This window comes from Tiliqua scincoides, chromosome 5 (assembly GCF_035046505.1).
Source record: "Tiliqua scincoides isolate rTilSci1 chromosome 5, rTilSci1.hap2, whole genome shotgun sequence".
Taxonomy (NCBI): Eukaryota; Metazoa; Chordata; class Lepidosauria; order Squamata; family Scincidae; genus Tiliqua; species Tiliqua scincoides.
This window is the reverse complement of record NC_089825.1, coordinates 124,031,327-124,050,217: the sequence shown is the minus strand read 5'-3', so window position 1 is coordinate 124,050,217 and position 18,891 is coordinate 124,031,327. Positions and strand designations below refer to the sequence as shown.

The following is an 18,891-nucleotide window of genomic DNA, read 5'->3' as shown; positions in this document are numbered from 1 at the left end:
GAACTGCAAGTCTCAGAGAAAGAGCTTTCAAAACTTGACTTGCTAGCAACGTTATACAGTATGACATTTTTTTCCTGGTCTTCCTCCAAGGAATTGTTGTTGGCATCCTTCAGTCTCGGAAGACTATGGTGTCACGCTCTGAATGGTGGTTCTGGAACAGAGTGTCCTCTCCAGTGCGCGAAGCCTGGGTAAAGTAGGTATGGAGGATAGGCTGTTACCCATGCAGCAAATCCCCCCTCTCCACATCGCTGAAATGGTCCAATGGAAAATACAGGGCAGTATAAACAACTCCAAGGAATACAAGGCAGTATAAACAACTCTTCTCCTTCTTCCTAATTTTATCCTCATGACAACCCTGTGAAGAAGATGAGGCTGATGGTGAGTGGCCCATCATCAGCCAATGAACTACCTGAGTGGCATGCAGCTGTTTATATAAGTGGCTTATTACGAATGCTTTGCCAGACTGAAACTCACTAGCAGTAGGCTAGTGAGCAGGGAAAGATGGAGAGATGCAGGATACAAGTCTCTTCTCTAAGGCAAAGGAAATAATTTCTGGTTGCATCCCCTAACCACAGAGCCTAGATACAGCTTGCCTTTTGGGTACAAACAGTGAAGCAGAAGACAAGAAGTGGGAGTTGCTTGGTGTTCTAATACGTACCAAGATAAGCATCCTTCATATCCTCAACAGTGCTGGAGACATTAATGAAACTTGAGTCTCGGTTGTTCTGATATAGAAACACCCCTCCAGACCAGTCATAGGCACCCACCGCTCCTAAGACAGAGCCTTCCTAAAGCATGGCACATGGTGAAACAAGAAGAGTGGCCCATAGCAAAAAGGACATGAAAAGAGAAGCATCAGGAAAAGATGAAACTTTAAACATAGCGTTGATGCCTTGTAGCATAGCACCCCCTACAGCTCCAGTTAGGCATTATAGCAAATACCAACTCCAAAGAGAGGGTGCCCCCTTCTTGAGTCATCCACTTTGGTTCCCCTTGGCCCACAGGATTCATTTCTCTAGGATTTATTTGGTTCTGAGATTTTACTAACCTGATCAGTGCTATATACATATTCTGAGCAACTGCAGGATCATTGCTAACTGGTGCCAAATTCACTATTGGCAGTTCAGTGGTGGAGGGCATACAGAAGGTCCACCCCCAGACATCTTCAGGAAGGCTTGGGAAAGACTGAAGCTCCCGACCACTGCCTCAACTACACCCCCTAGACACATATAACCCCCATCAGCTCAGGGGAGGGATTGGGTTGTGAATATAAAAAAGAAAAAAAACGTCAACTGGGTAGCCTCAGTGGAGAGGCTGGAGGAGGAAGCTGTGAGCAGAAGCACTTTGGGCTGTGGGGTTGCTCCTCTGGGAACCTAATCTGATCTGATGCCTACTTGTGAGAATGTTCTCCTGCATGCCTCATCCAATACTCAGCATGTATACTTGTAGGGGACATCCACTATAATGGAGTGTCAGGAGAGTTAGAACAGACTAAAGAAAATATTTCTTTACCCAGTGTGTGGAACTCCTTGCTACAGAATGCGGTGATGGCACCTGACCTAGCTGCCTGTAAAAGGAGACTGGACAGATTTCTGGAGAAGTCCATTACCGGTTACAAGCCATGATGGGTATGTGCAACCTCTTGGTTTGAGAAGTAGACTACCTCGGAATGCCAGATGCAAGGGAATGGCACCAGGATGCAGGTCTCTTGTTATCTTGTGTGCTCCCTAAATCATCTGGTGGGCCTTTGGGAGATACAGGAAGCTGGACTAGGTGGGCCTTTGGCATGATCCAGCAGGGCACTACTTATGTTCTTATATATAGATAAACCAATTACAAAAAGATATCCTGAGCCTCCAGCAATCTCTTTTGCAAAAGTAGCCAGAATTCAGGTAGGGGTGCCTCCCTGGAACTTCCTTGGGCTTGGGGAAATGGGGAGTACATAAGACAATGAAACTGGACTTTCACTTACTCTGAGGATTAGAGCAACTCACCGGGGTCAACAGTGCACTGAATCCTTCTTGGGCCATTTCCATCTCAAAGGAACTGCTGCTCTGGGATTGTGTGCCTATAGGGAGGGGTGAGAAGAGAACACATGAAAGCAGGAAGAACACACAGCAGAGATATTAAAAAAAAGTAATAAAGTAATGGTTCAAAGGACACCCACAGTGGAGGCAGCCTACTGCAACTCTGTATGATTCACTGCTCTGACTAGTACCCTAATCAGCTTCCACTAGAGGTGCATAATTCTACCATACTTCTGGATCAGAAACATTCAACCACACCCAACATACAGAAACAGCTGAATTACTAACTCATGTAATTCATGAGAAACAACATGACCTTACATATCAGGGGCATTCACCTCACACAAAAACATAAGGCGTGGACTAAGTTATCTATAGTCTGGTCTTTCGTTCTCTGATGGTAACAAACTGAAATATGCTCCCAAATTTAATGTGGAAAAAACCTTTGCTTGAACAAAGTAGAAAGAAGAAATATTGATTTAAGATATGGGGTAGGGGACCAGTCTTTCTAGGGCCCCTATAGTACCTTCAATGGCAAAGATTTTATCCTGGAGCTGGTCTTGGATGCCTCTGAGGGCATCAAAATTGGTCACAGCAAAGACATGCTCCTCATCAGGTTCAGATGCAATCGTGTTCAATTCCTCCCGGGCCCTGAAGTCCGAGAAAGCACTGCCAACCTTCATGGGGTGGGAGAGAGAATTGCATTAGACCAGGGATGTCCAAACTTTTTGACAGGAGGGCCACATCATCTCTCTGACACTGTGTTGGGGTCAGGAAAAAAAGAATTAATTTACATTTAAAATTTGAATAAATTTACATAAATGAATATATTAGGAATGGAATTTATACGAATGAATGAAAGTCTCAAGATAACTCAAGGTCTATAAAAGACCTTGCGCAAAGCAAGGCTGACCTTTTTCTTTGCTGCCACTGCTGCTTCACAGACATGAAACAGCAAGCAGTGAAGGGAGCCCTTGGCCTGCAGCTTGCATGAGTGGTCAAACAGTTGGCCCTTGTGCTGAGAGTAGTCTCATTGGGCCAGTGCAGGCTCCAGCATGTCTCTGAAGGGCCAGAGGCTCAATGGAGACAGGGGGCTCCCCACGGGCTGGAAAGGGGGTCCCTGAGGGCTGCAAATGGGGGCCATTTGCAACCCTCATGCTAGGGTTTGGGCACCCCTGCATTAGACTATATCTAATATCTATATTTTGAAAGTTCCTCTATGACACTAATATGATGGCATGCAGCAATTGCCTCATGTAGCAATAATGAGATGCCTGGCAGAAGAGATCACCTTTTGCTGCAACAACTCCACAGTGAAAGCACCACCAAGAGGAAGCATCACCAAGTTATGGTAACTGTGAGTTGCCTTCTCATTACGGGCCTACACTGGTTTCACAGTCATTTCCTCATTCCAGGGAATCCTGGGAACCACAACAATCAAACTGACAGGAAGCCTGCATAGAGCATAGACTGTGTACAGCACCAGAGAAAAAGAAACTAGAAGTAAAAGTGTTTTTAATGCACAGTAGATGAGATGGGAAAGCCCCAGAGCACAAAACCTATTCTGTTTTGCTTATGATTTTCCTAACCTTGAAATGTCCTCACCCCAATAGCATAACGGATTATGCCAGCTTTCATTGCCTTCTGTATCACAGGCCCATACTGCAAGGGATCTGTCTCTTTTCTCCCATCTGTTATCACAATGAGAATCTTGGTGGCTTCTTTCCGGGATCCTTTCTGTGCAGTAAACAGCTCCTGCCTTTGGGAAAAAAAGACAGGAGAAAAGAAACATGAAGATTCAATGTTTGAATGTCCTCCAAGGCACTTAGGAAGAAATGGAGAAAACAGCACAGAATATGCGGGACCCACAAGACTTATTTCACATCCCCAAAGTGGACTCTCCCTTTTCAAGCAGTCAGCTGGAAATGGAAGCCTTGTGGTCCTGTTCAGGCCTCAGTGGGGATGGTGTTCAGGAGAGGGCACCTCTTTTTTTATCCACTCACTTAGGTCTCCCCCTACTGTGCTATGTAGTGCTAGAAGAGTGTTGTGCTGTCACCAGTGTAAGAGCCAGAAAGCTCTTCAGGCCAGCAACAGCACAGCACAGACTAGCCTCCAGTGGAGTTTTGCCAGCAGAGTAGTGGGAATCAGGGAAGGGGTCAGGGCAGCACCACACTCTGCTGTATCCCGAACCCCTTTTCTGAGCCTGACATGCCTCCAGCAGGCTTCTTAAAGATTGGCCAGCTACAGGGTTACCTATACAAGTGTACAAGTATACAATTTACAAGTGTCCTTCTGCATACCGAGGCAGTCTCCCAAGTACGCAGAAACCACTGCTATATTTGGGCATGCAAACTGTTTTGCAGTCAAACCGACAGGCACTCAACCACCTGAGTTCACTGTTAGTAGATATAGATCAGTGGTTCTCACACTTGTTGGTCAGTGGACAGCTTTACATTTCTAAAAATGATTGTGGAGCCCCAAAGAGGAGGGGCAATGGAAATGCTGTGTGTGCACATGCCGTTTAAACTCCAAAGAGGAGGATCCCAACTTGAAGCAAGAGGTTGTATTGCACAAAACAAAATGGCAGTTTCCTTGCAAAGATAATAGAATCCTATCAGGAAGCCTATCAGGCTTCCTTTTCCCACAGTCCTCACCTCCTGATGAGGAGATGTTGTTCCTGGGCAATGCAGAAGCAGCTGCCCACTCCAGGTGGCTAAGAGACATGTGGGAACATCACCAGAGAATGGGGCGGGGCTTATGGTGGTGTGCCTGGGGCATCCTTGAAGCAGTCTTGTGGAGCCCCAGGGCTCCGTGGTGCACTGTTTGAAAAATGCTGATATAGATTATGACAAAGATTATGAAAGGAAAACAGAAGGGAAGAGGGGAAATGGCTCTGAGGGACATACATCACTTTGTTGATGGCTGTAGCTGTGTGTGTCCATCCCCCAAGCTGATGAATTTCCATGACTTGGTGCACTGGATCCTGACTGTTGAAATTGAAGTGCTCCTGGAATCTATTTGAAAACTGCATAAGGGCAAACTGCCCCACGGAAGAAGAAAAGAGGGTTAGTGGGTGGATGCTAAGAGCAGGCAGTAGCAGCTCTGAGGGAAGGATAATAATATGGCCTAAACCAGGGGTGCTCAATAGGTGGATCACAATCTACCGGTAGATCGCAAGGCAAAATGAGTAGATCGCAGAGCCCTGTCTCTCCAAACTGTTAATATGTCAGTTTCGTCTAGTGACTAGACGAAACTGACATATTTAGCTGACACTAAACTGACACTGAAACTGACACTTTCGCTGCTCTTCAGGCATGCAGCAACAAAACTGACTAGACTCCAGCAGGGACTCCATACATTAAAGGGGGTGTCTGTCAGATGCTTCCTTCCCCCCTGGTAGATCTCCGGGCCTTGCTGGGTTTCAAAGTAGCTCTCGAGCCAAAAAAGTGTGAGCACCCCTGGCCTAAACAGGGGATATACAAGCTCTGTAGGGACACTCTTCCACTAAAGCCATCAGCTCCTGTTGATCTAGTCCAGAGGTGGCGAACCTTTTGACGTTAGGGCCCCTGGACCTTTAACAATTGTGTGGAGGAGGGAATTTCAGCAGATGCTGCTGTTTCTCTCACATATGACAAGCTGCACCTGCTGGAATTATATCCTCTACACAATTGTTAAAGGTCCAGGGGCCCTAAAGTTGAAAGGCCACCCCTACTCTAGTCATTCTACAGCCAAAACAAATCCTCATACACAGAGTCAAGACTTGCCAAATATTTTCAAAAGTCAGAAAAAGAAAATCAAATCTGAAAGTTAGATTTAAAAAAAACACAATAATTTTGGAAAGGAACATTTCAAAAATATATCTTGATGGTTTTTTAAGGCATTTACATTAAATTGTCACATTGAATACTCCATATTCATTTCTGTAAACCGCCTTAGCATATGCATCTGGACATGAATAAATACTTCATAGCTTACTCTCTGGGCCAGCCCATGACCTGGAGATGACTCTGCATCACCCACTCCCTGGATTGGAAGTGGGGAGAGGGTGGCAGTGAGGAGCAGTGATAACAGTCTAGCTAGTCCACCTCTCTCCTCTTCTCCACACTTCCTCTCGGTCCCCCTCTTTCTTTTCCAATCTAGGCAGTGGGGAGGAGGAGGAACAGTGGAGATAAGTGGGCAGAAAGCAGTGGGTCCTCCTGCCAACCTGCTGACTTTCAGTTGGCCTCATGCATGGTCTGGCCCTGCCTCCTCCTCTAAAACATCTGCAGTGGGATGTTTACTACAGTGCAGGTAGTAATCAGGTCCTCTCCTGGATTGAGAACTGGTTGGAGGCCAGGAAGCAGAGAGTGGTTGTCAATGGGCAATTTTCAGAATGGAGAGAGGTGAAAAGCGGTGTGCCCCAAGGATCTGTCCTGGGACCGGTGCTTTTCAACCTCTTCATAAATGACCTCGAGACAGGGTTGAGCAGTGAGGTGGCAAAGTTTGCAGATGACACCAAACTTTTCCGAGTGGTGAAGACCAGAAGTGATTGTGAGGAGCTCCAGAAGGATCTCTCCAGACTGGCAGAATGGGCAGCAAAATGGCAGATGCGCTTCAATGTCAGTAAGTGTAAAGTCATGCACATTGGGGCAAAAAATCAAAACTTTAGATATAGGCTGATGGGTTCTGAGCTGTCTGTGACAGATCAGGAGAGAGATCTTGGGGTGGTGGTGGACAGGTCGATGAAAGTGTCGACCCAATGTGCGGCGGCAGTCAAGAAGGCCAATTCTATGCTTGGGATCATTAGGAAGGGTATTGAGAACAAAACGGCTAGTATTATAATGCCGTTGTACAAATCGATGGTAAGGCCACACCTGGAGTATTGTGTCCAGTTCTGGTCGCCGCATCTCAAAAAAGACATAGTGGAAATGGAAAAGGTGCAAAAGAGAGCGACTAAGCTGATTACGGGGCTGGGGCACCTTCCTTATGAGGAAAGGCTACGGCGTTTGGGCCTCTTCAGCCTAGAAAAGAGACGCTTGAGGGGGGACATGATTGAGACATACAAAATTATGCAGGGGATGGACAGAGTGGATAGGGAGATGCTCTTTACACTCTCACATAATACCAGAACCAGGGGACATCCACTAAAATTGAGTGTTGGGCGGGTTAGGACAGACAAAAGAAAATATTTCTTTACTCAGCGCGTGGTTGGTCTGTGGAACTCCTTGCCACAGGATGTGGTGCTGGTGTCTAGCCTAGATGCCTTTAAAAGGGGATTGGACGAGTTTCTGGAGGAAAAATCCATTATGGGGTACAAGCCATGATGTGTATGTGCAACCTCTTGATTTTAGGAATGGGTTAAGTCAGAATGCCAGATGTAGGGGAGAGCACCAGGATGAGGTCTCTTGTTATCTGGTGTGCTCCCTGGGGCATTTGGTGGGCCGCTGTGAGATACAGGAAGCTGGACTAGATGGGCCTATGGCCTGATCCAGTGGGGCTGTTCTTATGTTCTTATGTTCTTATGTTCAGGTAGCACAGGAAGAAACCATCTATACAACAGGTTCCACACCATGAGCCTACGTAGAAGCTTTAAGTTGAACAAGGCGTTAGTCCATCTAGCGCAGCAGCAGCTCTCCAGGGTTTCAAGCTTAGGAGTCCTTCCATGCCCTTCCTGGAGATGCCAGGAGTTGAACCTGGGCCTTTCTGCAGTGCAAAACATGCGTTCGACCACTGTGCTATGGCTCCTTCCAGCATCGAATGGGAAATGTGCAAGAGGTCCCAAGGAAAGCATGGGTTGCAGATCAATTGAAAAATAACAGTGTCAGCTCTGAATGGCAAGTGTATGAAAAAGACAGGAGAGATACTCCCCTCCACCCATAGGGAGCAGATCAGGTCAAGCAGCTCAGGCAACAGCAGAATTGGGTAGTGCTGACATGCAGCATGGCACCCCCTAAGTGTCCATTACCAATGTGTCTCTGCCAGAGAGTCTCTTGATGACCTCCGAAACAAACACCTTCATCCTTTCGAAGTCCAGTGTTTCAATGCTGCCCGAGCCATCAATCAGGAACACAATGTCTGTTGGGCGGGCAGAGCATTCTGGAAACAGAATGACCATGAAAGCATAGGATCACCATCTTTGCAGCTCTTCTCTAACCCTTTCCATTTTCTTCAAATGCATGAATCATGGCTTCCCTGAACAAGGAGGACAAGGTGTCCAAAGGCTCTAAATTTACATCTGGTAAATTTAGTTTGTGTGGTTTTTAACAGCCCAATTGAAAGTGTCCAGGCTTGAAGGCTGTGGTCCAATAAAATGCCTTTGACTTGATGCTTTGCCCCCATCTATGGAGAGCATTTTCAAAAGTTCCATGATCCAGAGATAACCACCATTCCATTCCCCCTCCCTGGAAGAAAGCAGTGTTTTAAGTCCTACTGATTGCTAGGCATGTGCTTTTGATCAGTGCCTAAGCATTAGGTTGTCGACCTGCTATCCTAGATTGTTAAAGTAGCAGTCTTGCCTTCTTTTCCTTGTTCTTTCTCTAGCAATCAGTAGGACTTACTCAACTTTCTTCCGGGGAGGGGGAATGGAATGGTGGTGATCTCTCTCGGGATCATGGAACCTTTGAAAATACTCTCCACAAATGGGGGTGAAACATCAGGCGAAAGACATTCTGTCACTGAAATGGGCTATGTCAGAATGCCAATGCAAGGGAGGGCACCAGGATGAGGTCTCTTGTTATCTGCTGTGCTCCCTGGGGCATTTGGTGGGCCGCTGTGAGAGACAGGAAGCTGGACTAGGTGGGCCTATGGCCTGATCCAGTGGGGCTGTTCTTATGTTGGACAATGACTTTCAAGCCTGGACACTTTTAATTGGACTATTCCAGCCATGAAAGCCTCAGTATGTAAGTGTTGTTTTTATTGTTCAAAAAACTTGATAGTCCTGTTTGTCCAGAAGCAAGAGTGGAACAAAAGGAATGTCCATGAGGAGTAATGATGCATCACTCAAACTCCTTTTCACTTCCTAACTACTGTCTGTCAGGCACTGTTCAGAAGATATCCACTATGTACGTTTACCTGAATCCTACCACCCCCTGCCAATACCATTTCCTGCATAACCCAATTCCCAGTGGGGTCTCATTTCTTTCTTTCTTGTTTAATTCTTTTATGCCTACAGGGTTAGGCTTACCTGGCAAGGACTCTGGGAAGCGTTGGAGCTGCTGAAGGTTCTGATCCAGCAGGAAACAGTAGCCATTCACATACATGTTCGTTCCACAAGCCCGGTACACTGTGGGACCACACACCTTAATGGAGAACAGAGGAGAGGTGGCCATATTAGTAAAGACAACAGAAACATTATTTGGAAAAAAAAATGCTATTCCTGTCAGTATCTGCGTTCCACATGGTAGGACAGAAGCCCTAAAACACTGAAACAGTCAGGGAGAAAACACATTGGTTCAAAACAGGTACATTCTTCACTAAGTGGGGAACTTGAGGCAAATTCTGCCAGGTTCACAGTTATTGCAAAACCCTCAATTTCACACAAAATACAGGACAGCATGTTCCCGCTTAAAAGGGCCACAGACTTTTTATATAGAAAGTCAAAGCTTCTGGAACTGGGGTTTTTTCATGTACACATTTTACTGAATTTACACTCCACCACTTATTACCAAGCCAGAAAAAATAACTGCTCAATGCATTGTGGGGCTGTTACAGGCAAAGGAGCAAAGCCAGAAAATAATATGGCAACCTGAGAGAGTGACACGATAAGGGCTAAGCAAGGACTGGATCATGGGACCCCCACATTCAAAGTACCAACAATTTCCCTCCACAACTTCCCTCCACTACATACACCTACCAGGGCTTGAGAACCCTGGGCAGCCAAGGACAAACCAAGGGACATATTGACAGCATCTGCTGGTCCTGAAAGAGAAATGTGAAACAGGGGCTGTATCCCAATTAATCCTTCCACTGGACTTGCACACACAGAAGTAATTATGTGAGGTTTTTGCACACAGCTGAAACAGACTTGGCTTTGCATTTGTGCATCATATTGTACAACCTTTTTTGCAACGTATTGCCCCAATTTGTCACACCAAAAATAGTCATTGCTTTACTGGAGTGCAATTTCTTCCATGTGCCCTTGCTCAGCACAAAATGCTACCTCATTTCCACATGTTCTTTAGGATATGACCCCAAGCATTATTATTATTATTATTATTATTATTATTATTATTATTATTATTACAGGTGCAGCCTATTTATCCATGTTAGTTCCGTGACTCGGCGTGATTAACAAAAACCGCATTGTGCTAAATTCCATAGAGTTACGCAAATACACTGCAGCCTGCCACTTCTGGATGGAAGGAAGCTAAGGCAGCTGTTATCAATCCCCATACTCAGCTCTCCCCGTTGTCAGCTGTCCCGCTGAGCTTTTAAGAGTCCAGCCCTATGTGTTTCTATTCAGAAGTAAGCCCCATTGTAGTCAATGGGGCTTACTCCCAGGAAAGTGTGGAGAGGATTGTAGGCTAAATCACATGCTTTGCTTGCTGGGAAGGGTTGCTTGTGTCAGTGATTGCCTGCACCATGGGGGAGGGGGAATTGGGGAAACACTACCTGAGTTTTTTAAAGCAATCCCCTCTGTTGCTACCACACCTGCCCCTGTGTGTGAGCGAGAGCAAGAGCAAGTTCCACCTTGCTGCACATGTTCTGGCTACAGAGGTTTTCTGCCCTTCTTCAGTCTCTTTGCTGGCTCAGGGGCTCCAGGAATGTTACTGTTCCTTACAAGGGGAACCTCTTCCAGGGCTCCAGGGCTATTTCCCTGCCTGTGCCAGGCAGAGCCTTTTTGCAGTGTTTTGGGCTGCCTGGAAACAGAGGGAGGTGCCAGAACAGGGCAAAGGTGTATGGCAAAGGAGGCAAAGGACTTTCAGTTTCCCCCACCCCATTTTCATTGAGACAAATCCACAGATAAAAAATATGTGGATAAATAGGCTGCACCTGTAGCTGCAAAGAGTGCCTTCGATGTACTTGGTATTATGATGAAGATGTGTGTGACCACACTTTCAAAGCCATTAGATATTTGATTTTCTCTGTAAACCGCTTTGTGAACTTTTTGTTGAAAAGCGGTATATAAATACTGTTGTTGTTGTTGTCAACTCAATCTTGAGGCCTCAGGCCTCTTCAAAATGGCCACTTCCTTGGACACATTGTGCACACATAAGTGCCTGTACTTCTTGACAAATTCAAGGAATTCTCAACTCTAAGGATAGTTCAGCAGTGGAACAGATTGCCAAGTGAGGTGGTGGATTCTCCCTCACTGGAGATCTTTAAGCAGAGGCTTGACAAGCACCTGCCGGAGATGCTCTAGGCAGATTTCCTGCTAGGGGATTGGACTAGATCAGGGGTGCTCAATAGGTGGATCGCGATCTACCGGTAGATCGCGAGGCAAAATGAGTAGATCGCGGAGTGCCGACCCCCCCCTTCAGGTGCCTATGGGAGGAAACGCCGGGAGTAAGGCCCATTGTACTCAATGGGGCTTACTCCCAGGTACGTGTGGCTAGGATTGCAGCCTCACAGCCTAATCCTAGGCATGTCTACTCAGGAGTAAGTCCTGTTATACTCAGTGGGGCTCAAGGTACACCAACATACATTGTACACATAAATGTTATATGTTATGATGGCGCGAACATTGTAAAAAAACTCTGGTAGATCTCTGGGCCTTGCTGGGTTTCAAAGTAGCTCTTGAGCCAAAAAAGTGTGAGCACCCCTGGACTAGATGAACTTGTGGGTCTCTTCCAACTTTATGATTCTCTAGTGTCAGTTAATTAGTCTGTTACCTTACCTTGCAAACCCTTGTCCAAATGTTCCTTCTACATCCTGATATTAAGTGAATGATATTAAGTACTGCTAGAATGTCTGGGGAGATTAGCTGTTTCCTGTTCGGTCTCAGTGTGAATAGCCACATAAGAGCTGCCTTTCTGCATCTATTAGGCGTGACTTCAACTCAAGGAAGCAAATTTCCACCAGCCACCCCCCACCTGCCCACTGCTCTTTCCAGTAAGCTGTTTCTCAGACAGTAATAGGAGGTGGGATGAGAATGATCACAGTTAGTTTGTTCTCTCTGAGAGCTCTTTACTGAGTACTTGCTCTGGAAAAGGAGATCCTTCCTCTTCCTCCTCCTCTATCTCCTGGGTTCTCAGAAGAACAGGGTACATCTGTAGCCAAGCTTTTCTAAGGGCTCCTTGAACATTTCCACATTTTCCCTGCATTAAGAAAGGCCACTTCCACACTAACCCTTTTCTATGAAACTGCTGTCCCTTGCTCATTCACTACACACATAGCATCCACATGCTGTTGTTGGTAAATTGTTGCAATTCAGTGTTTTCCAGGTTCCTGTCCCATGTTTTTTTCATTCAGACCTGGATTGTGGTGATTTGTTTTGTTTTGTTTTTAGCATAGCAGCAGTGTCTTTTCTAGTGGCTGTCTGCTGGTGTTGCATCTTTTTAGATTGTGAGCCCTTTTTGGGACAGGGAGCCATTAGATTTTTTATTTTCTCTGTAAACCGATTTGTGAACTTTTTGTTGAAAAGCGGTATATAAATACTGTTGTTGGTGGTGGTGGCCTGCCCAGTGTGGCTGGACAAAGAGCTACTAATGTCTTTCAGGCTACAATTCCTTTAAATTGTACATTCAGCCCATTTTATACTGTTTCCTATTTATCCCAGGAAGAATTGGCCCGTGCTGTTTTCTGCTCCCAGAGGGCACGTTTAATACTCATTTCCTCTTTTAAAATATAGAAATAGCACTAATGAAATGAAAATAAAGATACACTCCCTGTGGAACAGAAACTGATATGCAACAGGTCTCAGGAGGGTGGGTATTCAAGGGACATTTATGAATCTCTCTGTTGAGAACAACAAAAGCAATGAAAACAGACTGGATTTGCAAACTAGAATGGAACATATATAAGTAGACACTATAGAAGGCTCATAGCCATGGAAAAAAGCATTTCTAGATAATACAGCACTATATCAAAATGATGTCTGTTTTAATTTTGTGCACAGCTAATTGTAAAAATGTACTCCAGAGCAGTGCTGAGGAGCTCCAGTATGGAAGTAGCCCTCAATCAATATCATATGGCCAGGGAAGGAGACAATTCCTAGGCTCTTTGGAATTTTTTTCTCTTTAAATTTGCTGATACTGTAACTCTGACTGATAACCCAACTATATCACTATCTGAAGAGCAAAGATCTGTCTGCAATTGTCCATGCATTTGGTTACATCCATTCTTGACTACTGCGATACACTCTGTATGGGCCTGTCCTTGTAGATAGTCAGAAGTTTCAATTGCAGCAAAATGCATCGGTTTGGCACAATTGTCCAAGGAGCATTTCAGTGGGGTTACCTACGTTGGATGCTGATGGCCTTACAGCCACCTGTTTGGTAGGCGCACTGGTAGAGTTTTCCTGTTTCATTCTCTTCTCCTGTCTGAAATGGGGCACCGGCAAGCATCCTAAGAGAGGAGAAGAGAGATGGATTGCTAATATCTCTACAGCACTGGCAACGTGATGGGCATTTTACAAAGAAACTCATGCAATGAAGATATGTTCCTCCCAAGTTTACAGTGAGTCAACCAAGAGATACCAGAGGGAGGGGAAGGTGAGGGGCCCAGCTAGCAAAGGATGAATGAGAACAAATGCAATTGCATGTCTTTATTTATTTATTTACTGCATTTGAATCCCATCTTTCTCCCTGAAGGGACCCAAGGAGGTTTACATCAATAAATAAAAAATTCAAAAACATAAAAACAATTAAAAGCACAATTATAACAAATTAAAAACACATCATAAAATGTAGCATCTTAAAAACAGCAATCAGACATTAAGGGCACAATCCTAACCAGGTCTACTCAGTCCTATTTTGTTCAAGTTGGGCTTACTCTCAGGAAAGTATGGTTAGGAATGCAGCCTAAGGCTACAATCCTATCCGCACTTTCCTGGGACTAAAGCCCATTGATTATAATGGGACTTATATTTGAGTAGACATGCATAGGATTGGGATCTAAAAAAATAAAAAAGAGCAACAGCAGCAATTTTATAAAAGCCCCAAGCCTGTGAACCAGATGTTAAAAAGGCCAAGAACTCTGAAGGCTTGTCTAAAAAGAAATGTCTTCAGGCCTCGCCAGAAAGTTTCAAGAGAGGAAGCAATTCATAAATCAAGGGGGAGGGAATTTAAGAATTTTATACCCCATCTTTCCCATGCCAAAGCAAATACCCAAGGTGGCTTACAAAGTTTTTTACATTTTAATGGGGTTAACGGGAACTAAGGGGTTATTAAGCCAAAACCTTCACAGAAAAGATGAGCACCCCGTGCAAGTGCACTTAGCATGAAATCTAGGCATATGAGACAGAAACAGAAAATTGGAGGAATCATTTAAGATAGCAGGAAACCCTTAAGGGAGTAGATCTAGAAGAGAAAAGGTGATGGGCAGGTAGAAAATAAAACCAGAAGGTTAAGGTAGGGCCAGGCTGGTGAGGGCTTGCCAAAAAAGTTGGCAATGGGTATTAAACCACCTCTTTTTATGCCATACTCCCCCTCCTTTCTCTCTGTTCATTCCAACCCCAACGTAACATCAGCTTCCTCTTACACATTTCCAATTTGTGCCACGCTTCTTCCAAAGCTCTCTGTGTTAATGCGGAAGATGATTGGCGCATTCACATCCACACTGAATCCACAGCACAGCACCAGCACTGCAGGAGTTAAAACAGGATTTCATTGTTTCTCCTGACTCTCACAGCTTGACTCTTACACAAGACTGCGCCAACCCAACCCACCTGGCACATTTCACAATAATTGACTCAGAATAACTACAGAATATTACTATTCAGAATTTAGTCTGAAATGAGGTTTGGATCCAGATTCTGGTGTCACTGCTAGAGTTCAAGCCTTGGAACATGTGTCAAATAACTAAAAAACAGGTACCTTAGAGAATATGCAAATTGCCTTCCATACCTCCTAACGTTTCACAAATGAAAATAAGGACATGTATATATTATACAGGAGGGCAGGAGGTCTGGTCTAGAGGGTAGAGCCTCCATTTGCCTGAAGATTAACATCCACAAGGTCGCCAGTTCGAGGCCACCGGCACCGTGCGACCTTGGAGCAGCTGACAAGCTGCAGCTGAGCTGTTCCATCTGCTCGGAGCGTGGGAGGATGGAGGCCAGAATGTTAAACCAGATCGGAGTGTAACAGCTCGAGTGTGGTGGTTCTTGAAAGAGAGAACCTTCTTTCAATTTGTAAAAATCCCTGCGTGGATTTAATAAGCCTGCCTATGTAAACCGCCTTGAATAAAGTCTTGAATAAAGACCAAGAAAGGCGGTATATAAATACTGTATATTATTATTATTATTATTATTATTAATGCTCTTGTTTTTTATATGGAAGATCACTTCACAAACTCAATCCCCCTCCAATATCACACACACACTGAGCCAGGGTGGTGGTCCGAGTGACAGACTAGGATCAGGAAAAGCCAGTACCAAATCTCCACTCAGAAATGAAGTTTGCAATGAAACCCAAGGATAACACCGGGACAGTCACTGTCTCTCAGCCTAAGCAACCTTCAGAGTTATGGTGAAGATAAATGTGGAGGTGAGCAGAGATGAATCTCTCACACCTCCTACAGCAGGATTGAAATGTAACTAAATACACATAATTGAAGACTCTTCACTGCCCAGATCAATGTTGCATTAACCCAGTGTTTCCCAAACTGTGGGTTGGGACCCACCAGTGGGTTGTGAGCCAATTTTTAGTAGGTCACGAAAAGTTTTTGAAACATTTAAAAAAAAACAAAAAACTTTGCACGCACTCTTGTCTAGCTTGCAGAAGAAAATTGTTAGCTGGAATGCTAACTCATGGTTTGAGAAAATCTCCATACCCCCAGATTAAAATATCACATTTCCCCCCCCTTTTTTTTTAGTAATTGTTGTGCCATAGATCACATGTGAATCCAGTTAGTTAGTTGTTAGTTAGTTAGTTAGTTAGTTAGTTAGTTAGTTAGTTAGTTAGTTAGTTAGTTAGTTAGTTAGTTTGTTTGTTTGTTTGTTTGTTTGTTTGTTTGTTTGGAGGGGGGACCTCAAAGTGGGTCACAATAGATTGTCATATTAAAAAGTGGGTCCAGGTGTTAAAAAGTTTGGGAAACAGTGCATTAACTTATTCTACCTTAGCCTGTCCTCCACTGACTTAAAGGCACTGATTTAAAGGAGGCAGCTGCAACTTCTGGTTAAAGATATGCTAGAAAAACATGACTGTTCTACAGTATCTTATTGAAAGTTCAAATGATACCTGAGGAGCTGCAAGTGTGTGAAATGGCAGGCTGTGCATTGCCTGGTGCATCAGTGCTCAGGTGCCTGTATTTCCCTACATGCGCACTAAAGACCAAATTCATCCATCCCCACACAGCTGATTACCTGTGGGGAGGGAGTTGAAGCCTGAAAAGGGACTGTCCCACACCAACTAGTTTTCACCATGGCTTCCCCAAAATGTTAAAACTGGGACAAAACTGGGACAAGAACCAGAAAACAGGGACAGTTGGACGATCTGATATTTCCTCGTGGAACTGACCCAAAACTATCAGTGAAGGGAGGATTCTTTGAATCAAATTACTATATCCTGTTTCAAAGTGTGCTTGCTTGTTCATATTGACATTTTCTACATGTTCCTCAACAGGCTGCAGTTTAAAAGGAGAGAGTGAGTATAAAAAGGTGACAACCCTATACAAGTTCTTGCCTTCCTTTCCATTCACTCAGCAGGATACGGCCCCTGGTTTCTCTCTGTCACTGTGTGGGTGCGCTGCTTGTAGAGTTAGTGTGTGCTGAGGCAATTTGCCTCAAACAATGAAGTTTATTTGGGCAGCAGAAACAGAGAAAGAGGACATTGTTGTAATGCTGTCCCTGCAAAACGGGAAAAGACTGCCAGGCCGGGCGGGGGGGGGGCGGTAATTTGGCTGCTTTACAAGGCTGTTGTTTTGCGGTCAGACTTCATAAGCAAATGAACTCTTTTTTTTATGATATCTATGTAAGGATGATCAGGCTGCATATCAGAGGAGCACAGGATTCCGTACAGGTATCTAAAACCCCACAGTAGCTCCAGCTCTCTAGCACCCTCCATTTCCCTTGCCATTGTCACTCACCTGTGCCCAGGTAAAAAAGGCATGGTAGAAGGTCCATGGCTGGTAGAGCTGGGGGGGGCAGCAGTCAGAATGGATGCCCTGGAGAAGGAGAGAGAAGAAAAGGAGGGAGGCCAGCAGGCTGAAGGGCTGCTCTGAGGGGAACTCACAGCAAAGCAGTTGAATGTGTAAAGCTGAGAAGTGCTGCTTCCCTTCACACAGGTCAAGAAAGTCCAGCCTTTTGAGGAGGGAACTAATGCTGAGTGATTCACTGTGGCCACTAAAATGGGTGGAAGAACAACTCAAAGTTTAGGTGGGAGGTGAAAGAGGCCAGAGGTGGCCAGATGTCTAGCTTCTACTGGGGGGGGGGGAAGCACAAGCTGAAATTCTCTCTCTGACCACAGTAATTGATAGGGACTGCATTCTCAAGTGCACCAGGGTTAAAGCACCAGCACCACTAACTTGGCTTCCCACTTGAACACGGGCTAGGACTAAGGCGGTCCAAATCCAAGGCTTGCCTCCACCCAGCCATGAAGCTCATTGGCTGGGGATTTTCAGCTGGCACCCCACAGTAACACAACCGTGTTACTGAAGGCCCAATCCCAGCATACCTCAGTGCCAGTGCTGAGCTCCAGCGCCAATGCTGGGTGTCACAAATGTGCCATAAGGCATGTCCGCGACACCCTGAGAGGAGTCAGTGCCGGCACCGGCCCAACATCAGTCAGCATTGAGCGCAAAGCCAGACAGATGCCGCCCACAGTACGGCAGGAGGTCCAGGTGGCAGAGAGAGCCTTGGGGGAGGCGGAAACATTCCAGGATGGGGGACAGGCGGGGGAGGAACAGGCAGGAGAGGTGGGACCAACAGAGCCCTGCTCTGCCAGATCCTATGCTCGGTGTCAGGCTGAAAAGCCTGGCATGGAACTCCTCCAGTCTGTGTCAGCAGAATGGAGAAGGCCCATTGCAGACCTTGCACCCTTACTCATGGGAAGGGGACGAAAGTCTCTTTTCCCTGAGGAGGCCTCCAGCAGCCCTGGCAGTGCCTGTGGATGCAGCAGCAGCCATTTTGGCACCATGGCACCCAGCAGAGCCACTGGGGACAGGACTGGGCTGTGAATTCCCTACGTACCTGTCACCATCATGCCAGGGCCATGTTTCTCATCGGGCAGAGTGTAAAGGCAGATTTGAGTACCACGAAGGTAGAGCAGACATGTTATTTTTTGGTGGTGGCTTTTTAATTCTACTGCCAAGGGGAAAGGTGCCATTTGCATTGTCCATCTTAAGGGCCAAGGCAACCCTGTAAAACTGGCACGTGGACAAAGGGAAGAAACTTGGATGGATCTATTCTTGTCTTGGAACTGCCGACTACAAAAGAATAAAAGTGAATCACCAAAATGGATTCTCTTCCCCTTCTCATTCAGAAGAATCTTGCAAATTCCCGCTGTTTCTGTTTCCTTTAAGAAGGCATGAGAAAGAACCTTGCTAGACTGCACCCAAAGCCCACCCAGACCAGCACCCCGTTTTCCACTGTGGCAAATGCCAGTAGCCTTGGGAAGCCCATAAGCCAGACCTGAAGGCAGGTTAAGGTGAGCACAGCAAGAGCACTGCTTTACACACACACCCCAAGTTGGGGTGGGGTTGGCTTTCTTAATTTGTGACATGATGGTCTCTGCTCAAAGGGTATGAGCTTGTTTTAAGAACACGAACCCTATGGCAGTTGATGCGTCTG

At 45.5% G+C, this 18,891-nt stretch overlaps 1 protein-coding gene across 2 annotated transcripts in view; it reads right to left on the bottom strand.

Annotated features, from left to right (window-relative positions):
* LOC136650942 (integrin alpha-X-like) overlaps window positions 1-17,336 on the bottom strand; it is a 35,317-nt gene extending 17,981 nt beyond the window's left edge. For both annotated transcript variants that reach the window (XM_066626911.1, XM_066626913.1), the window contains exons 1-11: window positions 17,190-17,336; window positions 14,646-14,748; window positions 13,408-13,511; window positions 9,859-9,923; window positions 9,190-9,304; window positions 7,972-8,102; window positions 4,934-5,067; window positions 3,633-3,786; window positions 2,554-2,704; window positions 1,995-2,068; window positions 659-788 (exon numbers count right to left, since the gene is read on the bottom strand). In XM_066626911.1, the coding sequence (XP_066483008.1) occupies window positions 659-788; window positions 1,995-2,068; window positions 2,554-2,704; window positions 3,633-3,786; window positions 4,934-5,067; window positions 7,972-8,102; window positions 9,190-9,304; window positions 9,859-9,923; window positions 13,408-13,511; window positions 14,646-14,748; window positions 17,190-17,226 (1,198 nt within the window). In that variant the 5' untranslated portion in view covers window positions 17,227-17,336. The remainder of the gene's footprint in view (window positions 1-658; window positions 789-1,994; window positions 2,069-2,553; window positions 2,705-3,632; window positions 3,787-4,933; window positions 5,068-7,971; window positions 8,103-9,189; window positions 9,305-9,858; window positions 9,924-13,407; window positions 13,512-14,645; window positions 14,749-17,189) is intronic.
* Window positions 17,337-18,891: the final 1,555 nt, after the last annotated feature.